Raw genomic sequence first — 25,483 nt, forward strand, 5'->3', positions numbered from 1 at the left:
GAAAAATACGATATGTGAAATTGCATAATTTCCCACGGCACACCAAACAATATCTCACGGTACACTAGTGCATACTTGCCAACCTTGAGACCTCCAAATATATATATATATATATATATATATATATATACATATATATATATATATATATATATATATATATATATTCAGGTAAAAGCCAGTAAATTAGAATATTTTGAAAAACTTGATTTATTTCAGTAATTGCATTCAAAAGGTGTAACTTGTACATTATATTTATTCATTGCACACAGACTGATGCATTCAAATGTTTATTTCATTTAATTTTGATGATTTGAAGTGGCAACAAATGAAAATCCAAAATTCCGTGTGTCACAAAATTAGAATATTACTTAAGGCTAATACAAAAAAGGGATTTTTAGAAATGTTGGCCAACTGAAAAGTATGAAAATGAAAAATATGAGCATGTACAATACTCAATACTTGGTTGGAGCTCCTTTTGCCTCAATTACTGCGTTAATGCGGCGTGGCATGGAGTCGATGAGTTTCTGGCACTGCTCAGGTGTTATGAGAGCCCAGGTTGCTCTGATAATGGCCTTCAACTCTTCTGCGTTTTTGGGTCTGGCATTCTGCATCTTCCTTTTCACAATACCCCACAGATTTTCTATGGGGCTAAGGTCAGGGGAGTTGGCGGGCCAATTTAGAACAGAAATACCATAGTCCGTAAACCAGGCACGGGTAGATTTTGCGCTGTGTGCAGGCGCCAAGTCCTGTTGGAACTTGAAATCTCCATCTCCATGGAGCAGGTCAGCAGCAGGAAGCATGAAGTGCTCTAAAACTTGCTGGTAGACGGCTGCGTTGACCCTGGATCTCAGGAAACAGAGTGGACCGACACCAGCAGATGACATGGCACCCCAAACCATCACTGATGGTGGAAACTTTACACTAGACTTCAGGCAACGTGGATCCTGTGCCTCTCCTGTCTTCCTCCAGACTCTGGGACCTCGATTTCCAAAGGAAATGCAAAATTTGCATGGTTGGGTGATGGTTTGGGGTGCCATGTCATCTGCTGGTGTCGGTCCACTCTGTTTCCTGAGATCCAGGGTCAACGCAGCCGTCTACCAGCAAGTTTTAGAGCACTTCATGCTTCCTGCTGCTGACCTGCTTTATGGAGATGGAGATTTCAAGTTCCAACAGGACTTGGCGCCTGCACACAGCGCAAAATCTACCCGTGCCTGGTTTACGGACCATGGTATTTCTGTTCTAAATTGGTCCGCCAACTCCCCTGACCTTAGCCCCATAGAAAATCTGTGGGGTATTGTGAAAAGGAAGATGCAGAATGCCAGACCCAAAAACGCAGAAGAGTTGAAGGCCACTATCAGAGCAACCTGGGCTTTCATAACACCTGAGCAGTGCCAGAAACTCATCGACTCCATGCCACGCCGCATTAACGCAGTAATTGAGGCAAAAGGAGCTCCATCCAAGTATTGAGTATTGTTCATGCTCATATTTTTCATTTTCATACTTTTCAGTTGGCCAACATTTCTAAAAATCCCTTTTTTGTATTAGCCTTAAGTAATATTCTAATTTTGTGACACACGGAATTTTGGATTTTCATTTGTTGCCACTTCAAATCATCAAAATTAAATGAAATAAACATTTGAATGCATCAGTCTGTGTGCAATGAATAAATATAATGTACAAGTTACACCTTTTGAATGCAATTACTGAAATAAATCAAGTTTTTCAAAATATTCTAATTTACTGGCTTTTACCTGTATATATATATATATATATACATATATATCCATCCATCCATCCATCTTCTTCCGCTTATCCGAGGTCGGATCGCGGGGGCAGCAGCCTAAGCAGGGAAGCCCAGACTTCCCTCTCCCCAACCACTTCGTCCAGCTCTTCCTGTGGGACCCCGAGGCGTTCCCAGGCCAGCCGGGAGACATAGTCTTCCCAACGGGTCCTGGGTCTTCCCCACGGCCTCCTACCAGTCGGACGTGCCCTAAACACCTCCCCGGGGAGGCGTTCGGGTGGCATCCTGACCAGATGACCGAACCACCTCATCTGGCTCCTCTCGATGTGGAGGAGCAGCGGCTTTACTTTGAGCTCCCCCCGGATGGCAGAGCTTCTCACCCTATCTGTAAGGGAGAGCCCCGCCACCCGGCGGAGGAAACTCATTTCGGCCGCTTGTACCCGTGATCTTGTCCTTTCGGTCATAACCCAAAGCTCATGACCATAGGTGAGGATGGGAACGTAGATCGACCGGTAAATTGAGAGCTTTTTTTTATACATACATATATATATATATATATATATATATATATATATATATATATATATATATATATATATATATATATATATTTATAAATAATCCGTTCATGAATGAGTATATCCGTTCGGCCACCGTGTTCAATGGAAAAGTCTGATCTACAAAATATGCAGGTAGCATACCCCTTTTCCCTTCGAGTTGTCTTGGATGAACTGAAATTATTTTTTCCAATCATTTTGGAACTTGCAAGCGTACTTCTTCTTCTTACTCGTCGTCGCCATGTCTCTTCTTCGTTCTTCTGCTTCGTCTCTGTTATGGTTTTGGACATTACTACTTGCCGTAGTTTTGAAGCAATGCATGATGGGAATCCGGATGTTGCGTGTCAGTGTATTAACGTGCCGGCTGGAATAAACACACGCTGAGAAATAGCTCCGTGCCTGCCTACTTTATGGGTTATAGATAAACCTATTGATAACGGAGACATATATAATAGTCTCCTTTGCAGGTGAGAGAGGACGTTAAAGGCAGTGCCTTTAAGGCACGCCCACAATATTGTTGTCCGGGTGGAAATTGGGAGAAATTCGGGAGAATGGTTGCCCCGGGAGATTTTCGGGAGGGGCACTGAAATTCGGGAGTCTCCCGGGAAAATCGGGAGGGTTGGCAAGTCGGCACAGTGGTTGAAAAACACTGAATTAATCTATAACTGTGTCGGTGTTAGCTATCCAGCTAATAGACAGCGTAGCGAATGTCACAGTGAACTCTGTAAGACCCAATCAAACGTTACTCGCTGGCATTAGCTCATAACATTGTTTTTCCAAGCATGGGAAGGAAGAAAGTGAGTGTGAAGGACAGGGCTGAGAAAAAGAACTGCACGTTATTCAGTGAATAAAAGAAAGTAAGACAGAGTGTGTAGTTGGCTAACTTGGTGAAGCAGTTAGAGCGTAGCACTGCTAGTCCGCACCATACTGAAGCATAATGAGTCGATAATGCCGGCCAAGGACGTTAAAAAAATATCTAGATGGCTGACATTTATCCACGAAAATGTGGAGAAGCAGCTGGAAGGAGATGTTGTAAAGCAAGGGCAGGGAACCTATGGCTCTCGAGCCAGATGTGGCTCTTTTGATGACTGCCTCTGGCTCTCAGATAAATCTTAGCTGACATTGCTTAACACGATAAGTAACAAATAATTCCGCTGGTAGTCACAGTGTTAAAGGGGAACATTATCACCAGACCTATGTAAGCGTCAATATATACGTTGATGTTGCAAAAAAAGACCTTTTTTTTTTTTAACCGATTTCCGAACTCTAAATGGCTGAATTTTGGCGAATTAAACGCCTTTCTATTATTCGCTCTCGGAGCGATGACGTCACAACGTGGCGTCACATCGGGAAGCAATCCGCCATTTTCTCAAACACCGAGTCAAATCAGCTCTGTTATTTTCTGTTTTTTCGACTGTTTTCCGTACCTTGGAGACATCATGCCTCGTCGGTGTGTTGTCGGAGGGTGTAACAACACGAACAGGGACGGATTCAAGTTGCACCAGTGGCCCAAAGATGCGAAAGTGGCAAGAAATTGGACGTTTGTTCCGCACACTTTACCGAAGAAAGCTATGCTACGACAGAGATGGCAAGAATGTGTGGATATCCTGCGACACTCAAAGCAGATGCATTTCCAAAGATAAAGTAAAAGAAATCTGCCGCCAGACCCCCATTTAATCTGCCGGAGTGTGTGAGCAATTCAGGGACAAAGGCCCTCAGTAGCACGGCAAGCAATGTCGGCAGCTTCTTCCCGCAGACGAGCGAGCTAAACCCCCTGGATGTCTTGGCTCACACCGTCCCTTATGCCACCGAAGATGATCAAGAGAAGAATATCGACCCTAGCTTCCCTGGCCTGGTATGTCTACAGAATATATTAATTGATGAAAATTGGGCTGTCTGCACTCTCAAAGTGCATGTTGTTGCCAAATGTATTTCATATGCTGTAAACCTAGTTCATAGTTGTTAGTTTCCTTTAATGCCAAACAAACACATACCAATCGTTGGTTAGAAGGCGATAGCCGAATTCGTCCTCGCTTTCTCCCGTGTCTCTGGCTGTCGTGGTTTTTTCGTCGGTTTCGCTTGCATACGGTTCAAACCGATATGGCTCAATAGCTTCAGTTTCTTCTTCAATTTCATTTTCGCTACCTGCCTCCACACTACAACCATCCGTTTCAATACATTCGTAATCTGTTGAATCGCTTAAGCCGCTGAAATCCGAGTCTGAATCCGAGCTAATGTCGCTATAGCTTGCTGTTCTATGCGCCATGTTTGCTTGTGTTGGCATCACTATGTGACGTCACAGGAAAATGGACGGGTGTATATAACGATGGTTAAAATCAGGCACTTTGAAGCTTTTTTTAGGGATATTGCGTGATGGGTAAAATTTTGAAAAAAACTTCCAAAAATAAAATAAGCCACTGGGAACTGATTTTTAATGGTTTTAACCTTTCTGAAATTGTGATAATGTTCCCCTTTAAAAATAACGTTCAAAATATAAAACATTCTCATGCATTTTAATTCATCCATCCGTTTTCTACCGCACCTGTTCAAGAAGTCGCATTAATGGTAAGAAGTATTTTATTTATTATTGGTTAGCTTCAGAATAACAATGTTATTAAAAATAATAACATACTTATTATACTCTAAAAATGTTGGTCTTACTTAAAAATGCACGCACTTAGTTGTATTCAGTGTTAAAAAAATATTATATGGCTCTCACGGAAATACATTTTAAAATAATTGGCTTTCATGGCTCTCTCAGCCAAAAAGGTTCCCGACCCCTGCCGTAGAAGGTAAATACTGTACATTAATATTACATTACTTCATTAAACTACTCGAGTTGTTCGTACTACATTCTAATATATTATTTTATGCAAAAGTTCATTATTCTTTTTAAAAAGCATGTTCAATTGTGCTGTTTTGGAGGGCTTTCATTTAGAATTGTCACACGATTGAGAAAGTCTTGTACCACAAAATAACCAGTTGGGTACATTGTGATTTCTATTCATGTTATTCCTTGTTATGTTCACATTAGCAGTGTTTGTGATATTAATGGGATTTGTCTGCACTGACCAAGCAAGAGACATTTATCAATCAAACCTGATGTTTCACAGATGTGTGCATGCACGGAAAGATTCTACAAGTCCATCTGAGCAAACCATCAGGTTCTGGTCGGTGTAACTTACTGATAATCAAAGGATCCATCCGGGTCTTTCTGATCAACAGAATCCAAAGGAAGCTCCTTTTTATCCCGCACTGAAAAGACAAGCAGAGAGTGTTACTACACATGTATGAATATTCATAGTGACATGTTAGGTTTGGCACACACATGTTATCAAGCGGTGTTTGTATGAGTTGGCCACGCTTCTTTTTAGTGAAGTATTTGAACTGCTTCCCTTTGTTGTTAGTTGAAAAGCGTATTCTGTAGAGAGCCATATGTACGCCACCTACCTAGACCACCTGCCAAAGCAGTCACACATCCTCCGCCTACACATTATAGAAACTGCAAAACATTACAGTCGTCAACAATACTCTTTTCATGAATAAAAGATCAACTGTTTCAACAGAGAAGTATTTCATTATGATGCTATTAATTAAATGTGAAAATGGGATGTTATCTTCACAAATGATGTAATTGTCATAAACCATTTTGCAATGTTGATTTGATTGTCATTCAAATCCAGCTGCACTGATTATTCTTGTTTAGTTTTTACTTGGCATTTTGTTAAGTAAGATTTGTTACAGAGAAAATATATTCCATTATTTTATTATAGCTACATTAATGCCTCCATTCAACTTTTATGAATACTTGGATGTACCTGAATATGTTATTAAACTGGATATTTACCCCTACTGGATATTTGTACTTAGACGTCTATTCGTATTTACCTGTATATTTGTATTTACTAGGATATTTGTATTTACCTATCATGAATATTTGTACTTACCTGGGTATTTGGATTGACCCATAATGGATATTTGTATTTACTCAGACACTTGGATTTATCGGGATATTTGGATGTAACCGGGATGTTTGTATTTACTTAACCTGGAAATTTGTATTTATCTGTCCTGGATATTTGTATTTACTGAGATATTTGTATTTACCTATCCTATATATGTGTACCGTATTTTTCGGACTATAAGTCGCAGTCTTTTTTATAGTTTGGCCGGGGGTGCGACTTATACTCAGGAGCGACTTATGTGTGAAATTATTAACACACTACCGTAAAATATCAAATAATATTATTTAGCTTATTCACGTAAGAGACTAGACGTATAAGATTTCATCGGATTTAGCGATTAGGAGTGACAAATTGTTTGGTAAACGTATAGCATGTTCTATATGTTATAGTTATTTGAATGACTCTTACCATATTATGTTACGTTAACATACCAGGCACGTTCTCAGTTGGTTATTTATGCGTCATATAACGTACACTTATTCAGCCTGTTGTTCACTATTCTTTATTTATTTTAAATTGCCTTTCAAATGTCTATTCTTGGTGTTGGGTTTTATCAAATACATTTCCCCCAAAAATGTGACTTATACTCCAGTGCGACTTATATATGTTTTTTTCCTTCTTTATTATGCATTTTCGGCCGGTGCGACTTGTACTCCGGAGCGACTTACACTCCGAAAAATACGGTATTTAGACAGATATTTGGGTTTACCTGTCCTGTATATTTGTACTTAGTAGGATATTGGGATATACCTATCCATTTGTATTTACCTGTCCTGAATATTTAGATTTAACTGTATATTTGGATTTACCTGTGTATTTGGATCTACCAGGATATTTGTATTCACCTGTGTATTTAAGAGGATATTTGTATTTACTGATCCTGGAGAATTGTATTTACCTGGATATTTGGATTTACCTGTCCTGAATATTTGGATTTATTAGTATATTTGGATATATCTATCCTGGATATTTGTATTTATCTGTCCTGAATATTTGTAGTTAGCTGTGTATTTGGATTGACCTGGATATTTGTATTTACTAGGATATTTATATTCATCTATCCTGGATATTTGTATTTACCTGGATTGTTCAACCTACTTATCCAGGATATTTGCATTTACCTCTATATTTGTACTTACCTATCTTGGATATTTGGATTTTCCTGTCTTGGATATCTGTATTTACCTTGATATTTGAATTTTCCAGGATATTAGTATTTACTTGGATATTTGTATTTACTAGTATATTTGGATATACCTATCCTGGAAGTTGTATGTATCTGTCCTGAATATTTGTAGTTAACTGTATATTTGGATTGACCTGGACATTTGTATTTACTAGGATATTTATATTTATCTATCCTGGATATTTGTATATAACTGGATTGTTTAACCTACTTATCCAGGATATTTGCATTTACCTCTATATTTGTATTGACCTATCCTGGATATTTGCATTTTCCTGTCTTGGATATCTGTATTTACCTTGATATTTGAATTTACCAGGTCATCTGTATTTACTTGGATATTTGTATTTACCTGGATATTTGCCTCCACGGCTCCTTTTGATGAAGCAGACAATAAGGAGGATGAGGATGATGAGGGCGATGGCGCACATCAACCCAATGAACCAGCCCTGAGTAGCGATGTCTACCTGGTCGATGTAAGCTGGACACATACACAAGACACACAGACACAGACACACACACACACATAAGTGAGAAACACAGTGAACAGTGTTTTTTCCCATGACAAAGCATAACTGTAAAACATTGCATTATTATAATGTATGCAGTAATGTATGTTTTCTGAAAATACCGGCTGAAAACTCTAAGAATGTTTTATTGAGAAGGCAGAAGTTGACTTTTAGCTCAGTACATACCCTCAGTACTTCAATTGCATGATTGATATTATTGCATCATTTATTATCAATATATAACCATGTATATTGAAATAAAGCTGAATCCTTTGACTGTGGGATATGCACAAATAAGAGTGACTAATATTGTTATTAATACTACTGTGTTCAGAACTGAGATGAAAACCCAAATGAATAACCAGCGTATGAAACAAGCAGATGTTCTGAAATATATTCCACAGTACTTTCAGTTCTCGGATCAGTATCTAAGGCTTTTGACACACCACGATCCATTCCCACAAAATGCAACTTATATATCCAGTAATATACAGTACTGTATACTATATGTATCCACTTAAAGTTGCACCGCAAATACAAGTAAATTGAGTACTACAAATAAAATCCAACACTTTTTCACGCTTGCAAGCAGGGTGGCACATCCGTCCAGGACTGGGAACCAAGCAGGCCAGGTGTGGTCTCACCTGCTTTGGTAATAAAGGTGACAGTGTTGCTGCTGACGCTGTTGTATTCATGCGAGTAAACCCTCAGGTGGTACATGGCGCCTGCCTGCAAATCTGGCACCGCAATTGGCGGCTGTTGTGCCACCGGTACAATTTTCATTGTCTGGTCGCCTTAGAGACACAAGAATTCATACTCAGGAGGGTGGGCAGGGGGGGGATGTTTCACAGTAACGTCTGCTGTACTTGTTACTGCAAACTGTCCAAATAAACCAAACAACACTAATATTTGATGATATTTGTGTTGCAATACTCGTCACAATCGTCATCATTCAGCTTGACTTCCCTTCATATGATAAAATTATCTGGTGACATTGAGGAAGCGTGCAAATATCCAAAATTTGCAGTGAAAATCATATAAGGAGCAAAGAAATGAATGCAAAAAAATACTACTTCTCATGATGAGTGACTTGGAAAAAGCAAACGTGTTGCTACTTTCTCCACTCTCAGTTGTCTCAGACAATTGAAACATGCAAGCATCATGACTACATGGGACTCAATGACGACATGAGCATCATAGCTTAATAAAGGCATGACAATCATAACCTATTAAAGACATGAGTCTCTATAACTTAATAAAGACATGACAATCATGACCTAATAAAGACGTGATCATCATAATTTATTAACATGAGCGTCATAACTTACTGAGGATCTGAGAATTATAACTTAATGATTACATGATCATCAAAGCTTAATAAAGACATAAGATTCATAAATTAATAAAGACATGATCATCATAATTGAATGACATGACCATCTTGACTTAATGAAGATCAACCCAATGATGACATGATCATCACCTACTACTTCTAACTACCTCCTATTACTTCTTAGTTCCTACTACATCATACTACTCCCTACTATTTTATACTACTAAATACTATTTTCTATTTCCTACAACTTTATACTATGACTTACTTACAACGTTTTACTACTCCTATAAATATTTCCTACTACTTCCTGCTACTTCATACTAATTACTAATACTTCATACTACTTCTTACTAATTCCTTCTACAGCTACTTAATGCTACTCATACTACTTCCTACTCCTTCTTAGTCACTTCTACTATTTTCTACTACTTCATACCCCTCATTTAAATTCCAACTCTTTCTTCCTAATTCCTACTACTTCATACTACTTCTTAATACTTACAAACCCAGTTTCCATATGAGTTGGGAAATTGTGTTAGATGTAAATATAAACGGAATACAATGATATGCAAATCATTTTCAACCCATATTCAGTTGAATATGCTACAAAGACAACATATTTGATGTTCAAACTGATAAACATTTTTTTTTTTTGCAAATAATCATTAACTTTAGAATTTGATGCCAGCAACACGTGACAAAGAAGTTGGGAAAGGTGGCAATAAATACTGATAAAGTTGAGGAATGCTCATCAAACACTTATTTGGAACATCCCACAGTTGAACAGGCAAATTGGGAACAGGTGGGTGCCATGATTGGGTATAAACGTAGATTCCATGAAATGCTCAGTCATTCACAAACAAGGATGGGGCGAGGGTCACCACTTTGTCAACAAATGCGTGAGCAAATTGTTGAACAGTTTAAGAAAAACCTTTCTCAACCAGCTAATGCAAGGAATTTAGGGATTTCACCATCTACGGTCCGTAATATCATCAAAGGGTTCAGAGAATATGGAGAAATCACTGCACGTAAGCAGCTAAGCCCGTGACCTTTGATCCCTCAGGCTGTACTGCATCAACCAGCGACATCAGTGTGTAAAGGATATCACCACATGGGCTCAGGAACACTTCAGAAACCCACTGTCAGTAACTACAGTTGCTCGCTACATATGTAAGTGCAAGTTAAAACTCTCCTATGCAAGGCGAAAACTGTTTATCAACAACACCCAGAAACGCCGTCGGCTTCGCTGGGCCTGAGCTCATCTAAGATGGACTGATAAAAAGTGGAAAAGTGTTCTGTGGTCTGACGAGTCCACATTTCAAATTGTTTTTGGAAACTGTGGACGTCGTGTCCTCCGGACCAAAGAGGAAAAGAACCATCCGGTTTTGTTATAGGCGCAAAGTTGAAAAGCCAGCATCTGTGATGGTATGGGGGTGTATTAGTGCCCAAGACATGGGTAACTTACACATCTGTGAAGGCGCCATTTATGCTGAAAGGTACATACAGGTTTTGGAGCAACATATGTTGCCATCCAAGCAACGTTACCATGGACGCCCCTGCTTATTTCAGCAAGACAATGCCAAGCCACGTGTTACATCAACGTGGCTTCACAGTAAAAGAGTGCGGGTACTAGACTGGCCTGCCTGTAGTCCAGACCTGTCTCCCATTGAAAATGTGTGGCGCATTATGAAGCCTAAAATACCACAACGGAGACACCCGGACTGTTGAACAACTTAAGCTGTACATCAAGGAAGAATGGAAAATAATTCCACCTGAGAAGCTTAAAAAATGTGTCTCCTCAGTTCCCAAACGTTTACTGGGTGTTGTTAAAAGGAAAGGCCATGTAACACAGTGGTGAACATGCCCTTTCCCAACTACTTTGGCACGTGTTGCAAACAAGAAATTCTAAGTTAATTATTATTTGCAAAAAAAAAATAAAGTTTATGAGTTTGAACATCAAATATCTTGTCTTTGTAGTGCATTCAATTGAATATGGGTTGAAAAGGATTTGCAAATCATTGTATTCCGTTTATATTTACATCTAACACAATTTCCCAACTCATATGGAAACGGGGTTTGTATTACTTCCTATTTCCTACTCCTTAAAAGTACTTTATATGACATCATACAACGGCCTACTGATTCATACTACTTCCTACTACCCAATTAATACAACACTGAATATTAGACAGCAAAAAAAACACTTGAAAGATGTTATCTTTTTATAACCCGATTATGATCTTATTAATCAAAAGAGACAAAGGTCGTTATTTTGAGACGAAAGCTAAGAATATTGGATTGTCTGACGAGTTAAGTTGTCAGAGAGTCTGCCAATACTTTAAATGCAAGCTTGGAGTGGCAAGGAGGCGGAAGCTTCAGGTCTCTTGCATAGTCCTTCCACTCTAATTACAATTCTCTACATTGTGACATCATGAAGAATAATGTGACCAGTGTATAAGAAAAACACAGCTTCTCTGTCATTCGTGCTGAATCAAGATTCACAAACACAAAGAACGTTCTGGAAGAGCAAAGTTGTCCAATTTCAACAAAGACAGGGGGACTTGCTCTCTAGAAACGTGCATGGCAACAAATCAAAAAACAAATACGGTTGGACTGCCAAAAAGAGAAAAAAAGTTTTCAGTCATCAAAAACCATGATCATGATGAGAGTGCACTGCAGTAGAGGTTAGTAACAACAGGGTGAACGTAGCAAGTGATATATAGACCATAGAAACGAATGTACGGTCATGTGTCATCAGCATCGTACATATGAAGTCACCTTCCTAAATGATGAGGATTGTAAGAACTGACAATGATACAAAGATGATCTCATGTATATTTTCTGTGCTTGCTTGTTGATGCAAGGGCATGTTCTTATTTCGATTGAGTTCCAATTCAAACCAGATGAAATAGACATTCAGCACTTGCTCATGAACTGGATTTTTTTCATTGAAATTGATCATGGCAAACTTACTGTAAGTCACTGTACTGACCTCTAGTGGTCATCTTCATAGAACAAAATGAGCTGGCTTCTTACTGTCCAGTGTGAACTCTAGCACAAAGCTGCTGGTGCCGGGTGGGAAGTTGTGTGTCCAGCTGACATTAACGTAGTTACTGTTACGCTCCACCGTCACATTCCAGATCTCTGTCCCACGGACCACTGCACAATGGGAGTCAAACGGGGTCAAAACAGCAACGATCATAAAGTTTGACCTATGCATGCTGATATCCCTATGTTTGACTACAACAATCATTTTAATCAAGTTTAATCAAAGTCAAAGCTGGAAGTACTTTAGTATTCATGGACTGAAACGTCCAAACAAAATTCATGGAAGTCATTCTCATATTTACGACTTAGTACCGTACTTGGAGTATACTGAAAACAAGCCATCTAAAACAATACTTGTAGAAGTTCTGTCTTACAATATTAAACGTGAGCGGGCAATTCTGCAGTGGAACCTCTGAAGTCCAACGTCACTGAGGTTGCACAACTCGAAATGGGCAAAATAAACATCCTCCAAAGTCGCACCGAACTTCAGAGTTTGATTACTTTTTTAAAGCATTCATTTTGGGCACGTGTTCGCTTTTTCTTGGATTTTTCAGGATTTTTGGCAACAATGCGAGAAGAAAAAGAATACACACTTAAAGTAAGCATGAAGTAAGGTGACTACTCATTCAAAGTAGTAAGACTCAGGTATCAGCAAACACGTCTTAACTTGCTGTCAAAGTTCAAGTAGAGTCGTCTATTTTGATTTACTTTTTGAGCTCACGATCCCTGGATAACCAAAGCTTTAACAAATATAAAACTACATAAAGAACGCTGGTGTGTTGATAAACATTTATACACTGCATTATCTGAACAGGAAATAAGTCTGAGGACGACAATTGTGCGGTTTCATCAATAACAAGATTATAAAGTGTTACATGTTGTCGTTCCTGCTTAGTCTACACGAGAAACAAACACGTTTTGATTAGACAGTTTACGTGTGGGGAAGTTGCAGGTAAGTATGAGTACCGTTCACATTTAAACCAATACAGTACCCATTACCGGTACTTGGGGATCGATACATTACTCAACGATACCAATTTTCGGTACTTTTGTGTGTGTTGATAAATATTGTTTTTGATAATAAAATCCTATTTTTATTACAACATTTAAACATGAGCTGTTTATGATAACTGCTGTCCATTTGTTATATTTTGTTTTAGCTTGACATTTCTTAGTCTCATTTACAGTTGCAAGTCCAAGACGTTAGCTCGGACTCGTGTTTAGTTTTTGGTGTGTTGGCAAGTCAGTTCAGTCTTTGCTGTCTAGTCTTTTGTCGTGCCCAGAAAGCGTTGATACTGTAAGTGTTGTATTTATTACACACCAGCTATGTGTGTAACATACGTCTTAATAGTAATTTCCATTGACAAATTTGCAGATGTTGAAATCACCTTGTAAAATCGCTGAAACTAATCAGTAACATGTCAATAGCAAAGCCAATGTCTATAATTTTGGAACAGTGGAGCCGTTTTTTGAGTATGTTTCTTTGCTGGGTCTCAGTACTGCTGGAGTGATCGCCAAGTGCCGAAGTGCGAAGAACCGACCGGGCGTGACGTCACGCGCAACACAGGTACCGAAACATGGCACCATTGGATTCTACATAAGGATCGGTAGTTCAGTCAGTGCCATAAAAGTACCAGATTCGGTACCCATCCTGAGTTGCAGGCATCGGGCGAAGTTGCAAGGGGATTGATTGAATTGCGTGAACTTTGCAAATTCCTGGAGGGAATGCCATCCAGTGTTCTGACCTCAGAGGTTCCACTGTACTAAAAAAGCTATGGAACACAAGAACCTGTACCCAACATATTCTTATCACCATTCTTGTTGACGTCAAGCACACGAGGTGGTGTGGTAGAGAGGGCCTCAGTTGTAGCAATGGTAGTAGCTGCTGTAGTAGTAGTAGTAGTAGTAGTAGTAGTAGTAGTAGTAGTAGCAGCAATTGTGGTAACAGGAGGAGTGGTTGTATCGGTTGAGGTACTATCGGTTGTAGGAGCAGCAGTAGTAGGAGGAAGAGCAGCAAGAGGAGTAGGAGTAACAGTAAAAACTGAAGACAAAAAGGCATCCGTAAGCTCAACTATAAAGAAGGAGTGGGAGAGAACAGAGTTAAAGACAAGACACAACTTGACATGCACAACATGCACACTTGGCAATGTCTACAATACACTGAGAATGACTCTCCCCCACAGTCTGCACTTCTTGATGCACAAACGTGGGCACTACTGCCACCAAATGGACATACATTGCTATTATGCTATCACTATTATTTTATGGCCATTCTTACTTTTACAAATGTAGAAGCCAAGTACAGTACAGTACAGTACAGTGTTCCCTCACCACTTCGCGGTCCACTTACTACTTTCTCAGTGCATCGTGGATTTTAAATTTTGAAATGGGTATTTTTAGAAACAAGTATTATAACATCTATTTGATATTACCAACAATCTAAAGCAGGGGTGTCAAACTCATTTTAGATCGGGGGCCACATGGAGAAAAAGCTAATCCCAACTGGGCCTGACTGGTAAAATCACGGCATGATAACTTTAAATTAAAGACAACTTCAAATTGTTTTCTTTGTTTAAAAAAAGAACAAGCACATTCTGAAAATGTACAAATCCTAATGTTTTTTTAATTTTTTTTTACACTTACATGTTGCGGTTTATAGTATTCTACCCTTTGTTTGTCGTTATTTATACTTTCTGAATAAATTATGTGATAATGTTCATCAATGAAGTCATTGGTGTTAATTTTCAATCTATCAAGATAAAAAAATATATAAAAAACAAATTACAGAATGTTATTTATGTAGTTTGATCATTTTCCTCGACTGATGTACTAACATCATGTGGTTTATTGATTTTTTTATATATGTAGCATAATCTACAGATACAAATAATTGCTATTGCGGCATCTAGTGGACACATTTAGAACAGCGGTTTCTTTCATTCAAAGATTTCGGCTCATTTTTATACTTACTTATCCCGCGGGCCGGATAAAACCTGTTCGCTGGCCTGATCCGGCCCGCAGGCCTTATGTTTGACACCCCTGATCTAAAGTGAAGCTGCTCTGCCCACGTGACATTGTACCGACCAATCACAGAGGACTGCATTTTCCGTGTAGCTCTGCTCAGTTCTGTGTGTTTTCATTTATTTGAGGCCCAACGATGTCGTCAAAACATTCTGTGCCTTTTAAGACTTCTGGTACAGAACCCAAGACCCGGAAGGAGCCGGTTTGCCATCAGAAAGAAAGAGAATCTTCTTTCCACTAAGAGCTACAAGCTGCCTTTGCAAAATCAATGAGCCCTTGGTTCCTTCACTGTGAAAAAAAAAGTCAGCAGATCTTATGGTAAAAAACTGACAGCTCAGTTGACAAGATTTAACTGTAAAAATAACATTGGTACCATTTTTTTGTTTTCAGTAATGCACTGTAAAATCCACGCCAGCAGTTTTTACAGTGAAACATTGTCAGATCAGTTGCCAGAATTTTATTGTAAAAATAAAATGGTACCATTACCATTACCATTTACTATAAAAACCTGACCGCAGATTTTACTGTAAAAATACGGGTAGCTTTTTTTAATAATAAAGGATTAGATTTATATAGCGCTTTTCTAGACACTCAAAGTGCTTCACAGAGAAGTGAAAACCCATCATTCATTCACACCTGGTGGTGGTAAGCTACTTTCGCATAGGAAGTGTTTATCAGTGTGTGAAAGGTTAATAAAATAATGTGGAGGATTTATAAAGAACATAAATACATGCAATATTAATATAAATGATAAATCATACTATGTGGAAATGTACCTACCACAGGGAAGTCTGGAACATAACTCCCGCGATAATCGAGGGAACACTGCACTGTACATGTTTCTTGATTTATGACTGGTCTTTTAGTTTTCATTCCTGGAATTGAAAGCAACATACAGGTGGTCCGTGTTGTGCTGTTTCGTGGTTGCAAATACGCTCCTATAAATGTATTAAAAACACGAGATTGGCCTGAGAACCTGTTGTCCACACACTACATTCTTCTGCTGCGACAGCTACACGACAATGGACAGTTATTATTTAATGTCTTTCGTTTACTTTTTCCCTTCATGATGTCTCACAAGCATGACACACACTCTTATGATGGCAGTGTGTCAAAGAAAAGAAAAGGGAAATCAGACAAGTGTAGAAATCAACATTGGCCGCATGCTCAATCTCAGCTCCTCAAACGTTGCGACCATCATGAAGGGTAAAGATGGTATTTTTGAACTTGCGAACGTATCTGCTCTTATGAAATGGACAGCGATAACTAAGCAGCGTAGTGTTCCCATTATTGACACTTCCTGTCTCTCCCTCCCTTGCAACACCACAGCAATAAAAGTAAAGAATTCATCACATTATTTTCGACCAAACTCTCTCATTTGAGCTACATAATAAGAGTGTGGCTAAAACAGCCTTTTTCACCTCTGGACATCGCTAAAATCCGTCCCATTTTGTCCACCAGTGATCCTGAGATCATTATACATGCATTCTTTACGTCTCGTCTCGATTATTGTAACATGTTATATTCGGGTCTTCCCATGTTCAGCATAAAAGATTACAGTTGGTACAAAATGCGGCTGCTTGACTTTTGACAAGGACAAGAAAGTTCAATCATATTGCGCCTATACTGGCCAACATGCACTGGCTCCTAGCACATTTAAGATGCAATTTTAAGGTTTTATTACTTATGTACAATATACTAAACCAGGGGTGTCAAACGTACGACCCGTGGGCTGGATCAGGCCCGCGAACAGGTTTTATGCGGTCCGGGAGATGAGTTTGCGAAGTATAAAATTGAGCTGAAATTGTTTAATGAAAGAAACTGCTGATCTAAATGTGTCCACTGGGTGTCGCAATAACAACTCTGTTGGGCAAGCAAACACTTGATACCGGGGCCAAGCAAGATGTACGCAGTAAAGAGCATATCGCTATGGTAATGCGTGGTTGTGGCTCCTCCCCTCGAACAAATGAAACGCAAAACCTGCAGTTTTAGGTCTTGTGCTTCGAACGCAGTGTTCTTTGGCACTAAATGTCTCTGTCAAAAATGGGAAAAGTGAGTGTAACTCAACCATCTTCTCTGCATCCGTGTGTGTAGTTTGTTGAGTTAGCACATGGTTAACCCTTGTGTGGTGTTCGGGTCTGTGGGACCCGTTTTCATTTTTTATTAAAAGAAAAATTATACAAATAATTAATTTTTCAAACTGAGACTCACTGACTTTGGCTCATTTTCTGTGAAGAACATATTTCAGAATACATATTTAATGACCACACACCATACACCCCCCCCCCCTACACATTTCTATTACATATAAGATGTCCGGGGCTAATAGAAGTGTGGAAATTGATGTTCTGTGTACCGCACACACACACACACACACACACACACACACACACACACACACACACACACACACACACACACACACACACACACACACACACACACACACAGCAGGCCTAGACAGGAGGAGGACAGAGTGTAGGTACACAGAACATCAGAGGGTCAAATGTGCGAGAAAATGAGAGCAGACAGTGTTGACAAACAACGTTGCAACCTTGTGTGGGAACCGCAGGTGCAGACACACAAAAGAAGAATCCCTGTGGGAGGCAGAAACTGGCAGAGAAATTTTCCGTGCAACGTTCATATTGTTGTTACTCAGCCAGCGTTTGTGGGTCTGATGGACCCGTTGCATTTTGTGGCTTTTAATGCCTCACAATCAAACACTTTTATGTTAAAATACTGAACAGATGTTTATTGGGATTAGGTAAACATCTGTTCAGTATTTTAACATAAAAGTGTTTGATTGTGAGGCATTAAAAGCCACAAAATGCAACGGGTCCATCAGACCCACAAACGCTGGCTGAGTAACAACAATATGACCATTACACAAGGGTTAATACCTGGACATGACAAATGAGGTATTTGACACCTAAAAGTTTATTTATTTTGTTCAATCCCAGATAGGCTGTGACTTCATGCTTATTGGCTTTGTAGATACACTGAGATGAAGTCTAAGTTTGTTGTGTTTTTCAAACCGCACACTTTTTTTTCCCCTCAGAATTTGAAGTGTTTTGTCAAAAGGATTATTTGTGATTTGTACATTTTCAGAATGTGCGTGTTCTATATTTGGCCAAAGTAAAACAATCTGAAGTCGTCTTTGTTTTTAAGTTATCATGCCATGATTTTACCAGTCCGTCCCACCTGGGAATAGATTTTCCTCCATGTGGCCCCTGAGCTAAAATGAGTTTGACACCCCTGTGCTAAACGGTCTCGCTCTATCTTATCTTTCTTAATGTATTGTAGCCTACGTTACGCCGGCTTATTGGTGACCTCGAGAGCCCAAAAAACCCAGGACAGACCACTCTTCTATGGATTAGTCGGTGACATCGCTGTTGACTTGTCTACATAGGAGAAGACGCCCTACGATCCTACGCTGGCGTCCCGATGGACTCGACTCTCACATTATCATTAATGCAACAATTCAATAACTGTACCCACTCAGCATCCATTGCAGCCAATCACTTAGGAGAGGGGTCCCCACATCTGCAGCCCCTTTCCAAGGTTTCTTCTTTTAACCATCTTGGGCTTTCTGAGTTTTTTCCTTGCCTGGATGTGGTTTCAGATCAGGGGATGTCGTGGTTTGTAAAGCCCTTTGAGGCACTTGGGATTAAAGGCTATACAAATAAACTGTGACTGATTGCTTAATTAATAGATTTTTTATGATTAGTTTCATTTAATTTTTGTCTTTCACATATCCTATGTACAGTGTGACTGACTTAAAGGGTTCATATTATGCAAAACAGATCTCTGCAAGAGTCCATAATTTTTATTTTGCCGAATGGCAGACCCAATAACAGAAAATGCTGTTAGTTTTTGTATTAACCAGCACAGGTACAAAAACAAGAAAAGCTTACTTAACTTTTGTGGTTCGTGACAATGTGTCGAACACGAGACCCAGAGAGAATTGCAGCCGGACATGAAACACATAACCTGGCTGGGAAACCTGCCTTGGTCCAAAGACAACATACAAATGGATTTCCCCAAAACTATGCTCAATACGTGGGTGTAGAGTGTAATATATAGTAGTGTGAGAAAAAGACAAATAGACTACAGGTTCATCCCAACACGCCTGTCGTTTGTCAGCGTATTGTGTTGTTGTTGCGCCCAGAAGAAGTCATCCCACTCATTTGGGGATTACCCCCTGACGAGTGGGAAACCACAAAGTACTACTATATATATACTGTGTGTGTATATATATATATATATATAAATATATTAGGGTTGTAGGCATGCCGGTATTAGTATAGTACCGCGATACTAATGAATCATATTCGGTACTATGCCGCCTCTGAAAAGTACCGGTCCGCCACCCTCCCCAATGTAAACAAACGCCTTTGGTGAATTTACACCTAACATCCACTGTAATGATACCAAGTACAGGAGCGTATCTAGTCGATACTACTATGATTGCGTCGATATTTTTTGGCATCACAACATCTTTCGTTTTAAAAAAAATGTATATTATGTTTATAAACTCAGGAAATATGTCCCTGGACACATGAGGACTTTGAATATGACCAATGTATGATCCTGTAACGACTTGGTATCGGCTTGATACCCAAATTTGTGGTATCATTCAAAACTAATGTAAAGTATCAAACAACAGAAGAATAAGTGATTATTACATTTTAACAGAAGTGTAGATAGAACATGTTAAAAGAGAAAGTAAGCAGATATTAACAGTAAATGAACAAGTAGCTTAATAATTCATTTTCTACCACTTGTCCTTAATAATTTTGACTAAATAATAGAATGGAAAATGACACAATATGTCAGCAGCTAAATTAGGAGCCTTTGATTGCTTACTTACAACTAAAAGTCAAGTTGTCTTGTATGTTCACTATTTTATTTTGTTTTATGTATCGTAAGATTTTTTGTTAAAATAAAGCCAATAACGCCATTTTTTGTGGTCCTCTTTATTTAGAAAAGTACTGAAAAGTATCGAAATAATTTTGGTACCGGTGCCGGAACCAAAATATTGGTATCGGGACATCACTAATATATATACACATTTGGTGGATACAATGAAACTGTAAGTCTAATAACATTAGATTGACAAATGTATATACAGCTTTAATGTGTATGTGTATATCATATATATATATATATATATATATATACCCTATTTTTCGGAGTATAAGTCGCACCGGTGTATAAGTCGCACCTGCCGAAAATGCATAATAAAGAAGGAAAAAAACATATAAGTCGCACTGGAGCATGGCCAAACTATGAAAAAAACTGCGACTTATAGTCCGAAAAATACGGTACATATATAAATATACATATATGTACACACAGAAAGCAAAGTTTAAGCATAATTTTAACCAAAGCACCAGAATTACATTTTATGCAGCCCATAAGAAAGTTTTTTATATCATTATATGACCCCTTTAATGTTCATTTAGATACAATTCAAGTTCTGAATTGTAACCTGAGGACCACCTGTATATTTTGATGTGATGCATGGAAAGATTTCGTGCACCAAAGGTTCCAACATGTCCACTCATACTGTACCTTACTCGCTGGCAAACAATTCTTATGACAATACAAAATTGATAGCATGCCTGCATCATTTTTTGCCCAGCATGCCAAAAATGACTGTGAACATTACCATGTTTGGGTGCAGACGCTACGCATTCAAGTTGTAGCTGACCGTGCTCCTCAGTGTTTAGGACTTAACCAAGATGAGTGACAGAATGACTCAAAAATGATAAAGCCGGTGAGTGAATGAGCAAGAAAAGCCATCTGCTGTCCACCATGGACCTCAAAGATTCAAATGCTTTTTATCTCTACTTCCTTTTTTTCCCCAAGCACACATAGCAGCATTCTTGCCAGAGGTCGCATGCTCAAATGCTAAATGAATCGTTGGCACTCCAACTGGTGTCAGACAGCATGGCAACAGTTCACCGTCAGGGATTCATTCCAAACACAACAGTCTGCACAAGTACTCCCAGATATTAATGAGCTGGGCGGCTGATATTAGTCTTATTCAATCCCCGATAGCAAAATGAATATCCGCAGCTTTATGACACAGGAAGGAGAAATTGGCGGCAGCAGACGGGCAGATAGACCATTGGTAAAAGAAAGAATGAAAACACACAGCAGCACAGTCCAACTCTGAGTGAGGTATGAACTTTAAATAAAAGCTGCCTGATTTGCGTATAAACCTTAAATAGTCTCATGGAAACAATCGAGGGAATAACAATGCTCAGTACTTAAAGGGGAACTGCACTTATCTTGGAATTTTTCCTATAGTTCACGATCATTATGAGAGACAAGAAGACAAAAGGATTTTTTTGCATTCTAACATGTAAAAATTGGCTCGTTATAGATGGCTAGCAATGCAGCTAATGAGAGCAATCAATTCTACCTCTAAATCACTTTAAAATGCATTCAAAAATGGTCAACAATACTTCATTTACATTCCATAACCTGTATAAGAACCAAACAGCAGCAACATTGTTGCTACAGTTATTTATTTATATACATGTTTATATACATTGTTATTTTTCTAGCGTAGTAACACATTGGCATGTTTTGGTATTAGCCGTAAAAGCTAGCTAAGGAAAGAGATAAGCTAGCTTCTACGACCACTCAAACGACGTTTGCATTTGTAATGCACAACACAATGCGATAGAACACTAATTCGTACTGACTGAAAAACATCGTATTACAGTATCTGTAAAGTATTGGCTCACATTTCATGTTTTGTTTGTACACAGCCGGCCAGACGACATATGCACTATAGTTGTTATAACACGAATAACGTGCTGCATGTATCATGCTCACTATTAAAGTGACTCACTCAATGGACTGGTGTAGCTGGCCAGGGACGTTTTTTCCGGTTTATTTAGTCAAGCACTCCGTTTAAGTCAAAACAGCATGGCAAAATGACTTTCACCTCACACTCTCGGCTTTCGTCTGCTTAAACATTTCACCGTAGAAGCAGTATTTCCTCCTACGTATATATTCAGCTTCAAAAAGATAAGATAGGGAATCCTCATTTGTTCAAATATAGTAGTCTTTGTTATTTGTTACCGATTACGCCATGATTCGAACACACACACGCCTTTATTTCCTTCCTTCTGTTGCCAGAAGTTGGAAGTGTGCTGCTATGGAAACGGAAATCAGTGCGCGGAGGAAATCAGTTCCGGCAATGATTAAAATGATCAAAACACGGTAAATATTCAACATATTACATATTGTTATGAGTGAGTCTGTTACTACATTATATATAGACTTGCAGCGTGTTTATAAAACGTTGATGGAGGGTTTTTAAGTCGTTTTAGGCTGACTCCCATAAGCCGCATCTTCCGAGCGTTTTTTTATCATCTTTAAAATCCTAAAAAAAAGACATGTCTTCTTGTCTCTCATAATGATTGTGAACGATAGGCACAATTCCAAAAAAAGTGAAGTTCCCTTTTAAGTATAGTACTTAAAAGGTGTTATGTTTAAACCTGTTTATAGGTCTACTTGTCCGAATACTGATTTGAAAGGTGAAAGTATGTACAATATACAGTAAAATGTACAGTATTTACAAAAAGCAGACGACTCATCTTACAAAGTAAAAAGTAATTACTAAGGGTCTGAACTACTAAAGATTTGCATGTATTAAAACATGTGCAAACTCGATAGCACATAGAGATGATCTACTAAGCTCAGACAGAGGATTGCGTCTTTTAAACGACCAAAATAGCCAGCCCAATCCATAAACTGTAGCGTGTTTGTCATCATGTATATGCAGAATATACTGTATCCTGATGAAAAACACATTACTGGGAGGAGGAGATGTAGATATACAGTAATCATTTAGCACTGGCAACGTGATTTATCAAACCTGAAACTGTTTTGTATCTATATTTAGCACGTTTGGAAGGTGTGTGCAAACCGGCACAGTTACTCACAAATTCTTCTGCCGCAGTCAGAAGGAGGCAATCACTGCGATGTGACAGAAATACAAATATTAAACATGTCGTCTATGTCGAGTAATTTCATCATTAACCTGGTAAATGACTTCAGGGCTGATTTGGAGACAATGATGTCAGCTGGCGCTTTTTTATTAAAGGTGTTTGTTTTTTCATATAGGAAATTAGGGTTGTCATAATACCAGACTTTCAGTAGTTGATACTGATACCTATGAATTTTCAAAATCTTTTACATTTATTTTATGTCTACAATGTCCATAAAAAGGGCTGCATTCAGCAAATGAAGGCAAAACACTTTGCCTTCTTGGTGAAATAAGTAAAGCAGTGGTGCTGCCAAATGACAGACGACTGTCTGTAAGCTGTGTTTTCTTAAGCCTGGTGTATAAACTCTGGTCGCGTAGCTTGCGTAGGCAGTGTCGTCGTCCAGCAGAGCTGTGAGTAGTCAGTTTTTGCCGAGGAGGATCCCTTAAGACAGGCGAGCAGGCTTTGTGCTTGAAATGCACAAATTATCGTATGGAATGAAACAACAATTGCCTGACAACTGATATTGTGTACTAAATATTTCAGTGCGCTCTAAAAATAGTTACTATATGTGTCGTTTTTCAGCGTATTGTTGTAATGTTGTTGTTGCGCCCAGAAGAAGTCACAAAGTATGAGACTCTTTTTAACTTTTATTGTCAATGTTGTGCTAACAGGTTTAATTCCGACACAACTTTCTCGTGTGCACACGTCTTTTTCTGTCACACACAACACTTCTCATTTGGAGTCAATAATATTTCAGTCACGGTGTACTTAGAAACATTCGTGAACTCTGAACATGACCATACAGAGCACGTGGTTAACTTACAATAGTCATTTGTACAGTTTTGTTTATTTACAATTACATGTTGGATCTCTCTTGTCCATTCCCAAATGGCTGAATAGTGTTGCAGATAATAATAGCATCCTCTGGTTTATAAGGAAAACGTCCATTGAAAGTAAACTGATCATTGTGAATGATTAGTTCCAGTGTAGACAACGACATTGATGTTGTGTTTCAGAGGTTGACGCCACTCGGCACAGGAAAGAAACACACAGTATCTAGTCAGCACTTCTGGAGACAACTGCCCCTCCAGTGTTTTGGAAGAGAATTACAAGTCTGGCACCACTCCCAACGGAAGAACTATAAATCAAGACGCCGTCTAGGGGGACGCAAGCTACGTGACGCGAGAGTATATTCCAGCCTTTAGCATTGATGGAAGTGATAAAGGTTGGCTTACACACTTCTAGAGCTTTTCTGCACGCTGTGGTAATGCACAGTTCCTGGGCTTATGGTGGCAGATCTCCGCGCGGCGAATACTTCTGGGACCGCTTCTATTTAAAGACGTAATAAATGTGTGACACAAGACACACCTCTCTTTCACTTTTAATTTGTAACTCTATTCACTAAATATAGTGACAAAATGGTGAAAGTGCATCATAGATCATTTCTGCTACGTCTTTTTCTCTGTCAAAGCAGGCACGTATGAGGTGTGCTGTGAAGCGGAGTAACGCCACACCTGCAGTTATGCTACACTCACAGGATTCCATCAGCATTTGATTATGAGGGCGAACCGGAAGCATCGGGTCCACATTTGTGACTGGCTTCCACTAATAAATACGTACAGTATATGGAAACTTGAACACTTGATCATTTTTTTTAAAGACATCAAGCGTTCTTCTTTGGCGCTGACTTACTGTAGTGCTTACACGCTAAGGATTGATGCAGCTTGCCAAGGAAAAAGTGTGATACCGTACAAAAAGTATTTCGTACTGAAGATACTGGAAAAAAGCAGTATTTTTTGCGTACTGGTATGACACTTTTGACAACCCTCAAGGAGATATATCTTCTTAATGGGAAAAACTTCTTGCAACATGCATTTCCTTGCGCCTGGAGCATTTTGTCTTGTATTGCATCTGGGGTTATTGGCAGTGTTGTGGCAAAAACATACGGTTTCCAAGAGAGCACCTTTGCTTTGCTAAAAATAGGTTCTCTTGTTGAGTTTGCCCTCTTATATTGCAGGAAAGGTGGCACAGATGATTGTTGTGTGCTGCATGTTCCACAACATAACAAAACACACCAGGTTATTTGGAGCATAATAACGCGAATGTGG

General features: G+C 39.0%; 1 protein-coding gene across 17 annotated transcripts in view; it reads right to left on the bottom strand.

The window, feature by feature from the left end:
• nfasca (neurofascin homolog (chicken) a) overlaps window positions 1-25,483 on the bottom strand; it is a 197,372-nt gene that overhangs the window by 9,713 nt on the left and 162,176 nt on the right. For 8 of the 17 annotated variants that reach the window (XM_061932188.1, XM_061932189.1, XM_061932191.1 and 5 more), the window contains 5 exons: window positions 14,141-14,416; window positions 12,334-12,456; window positions 8,606-8,755; window positions 7,805-7,933; window positions 5,487-5,556 (listed from right to left, as the gene is read on the bottom strand). In XM_061932188.1, coding sequence (XP_061788172.1) covers window positions 5,487-5,556; window positions 7,805-7,933; window positions 8,606-8,755; window positions 12,334-12,456; window positions 14,141-14,416 — 748 coding nt within the window. Of the gene's footprint in view, window positions 1-5,486; window positions 5,557-5,751; window positions 5,804-7,804; window positions 7,934-8,605; window positions 8,756-12,333; window positions 12,457-14,140; window positions 14,417-25,483 lie in introns of all 17 variants that reach the window. The other 9 variants (XM_061932199.1, XM_061932198.1, XM_061932197.1 and 6 more) reach the window with 6 other exon arrangements.

The sequence above is a fragment of the Nerophis lumbriciformis genome, linkage group LG38 (genome assembly GCF_033978685.3).
Source record: "Nerophis lumbriciformis linkage group LG38, RoL_Nlum_v2.1, whole genome shotgun sequence".
Classification (NCBI taxonomy): domain Eukaryota; kingdom Metazoa; phylum Chordata; class Actinopteri; order Syngnathiformes; family Syngnathidae; genus Nerophis; species Nerophis lumbriciformis.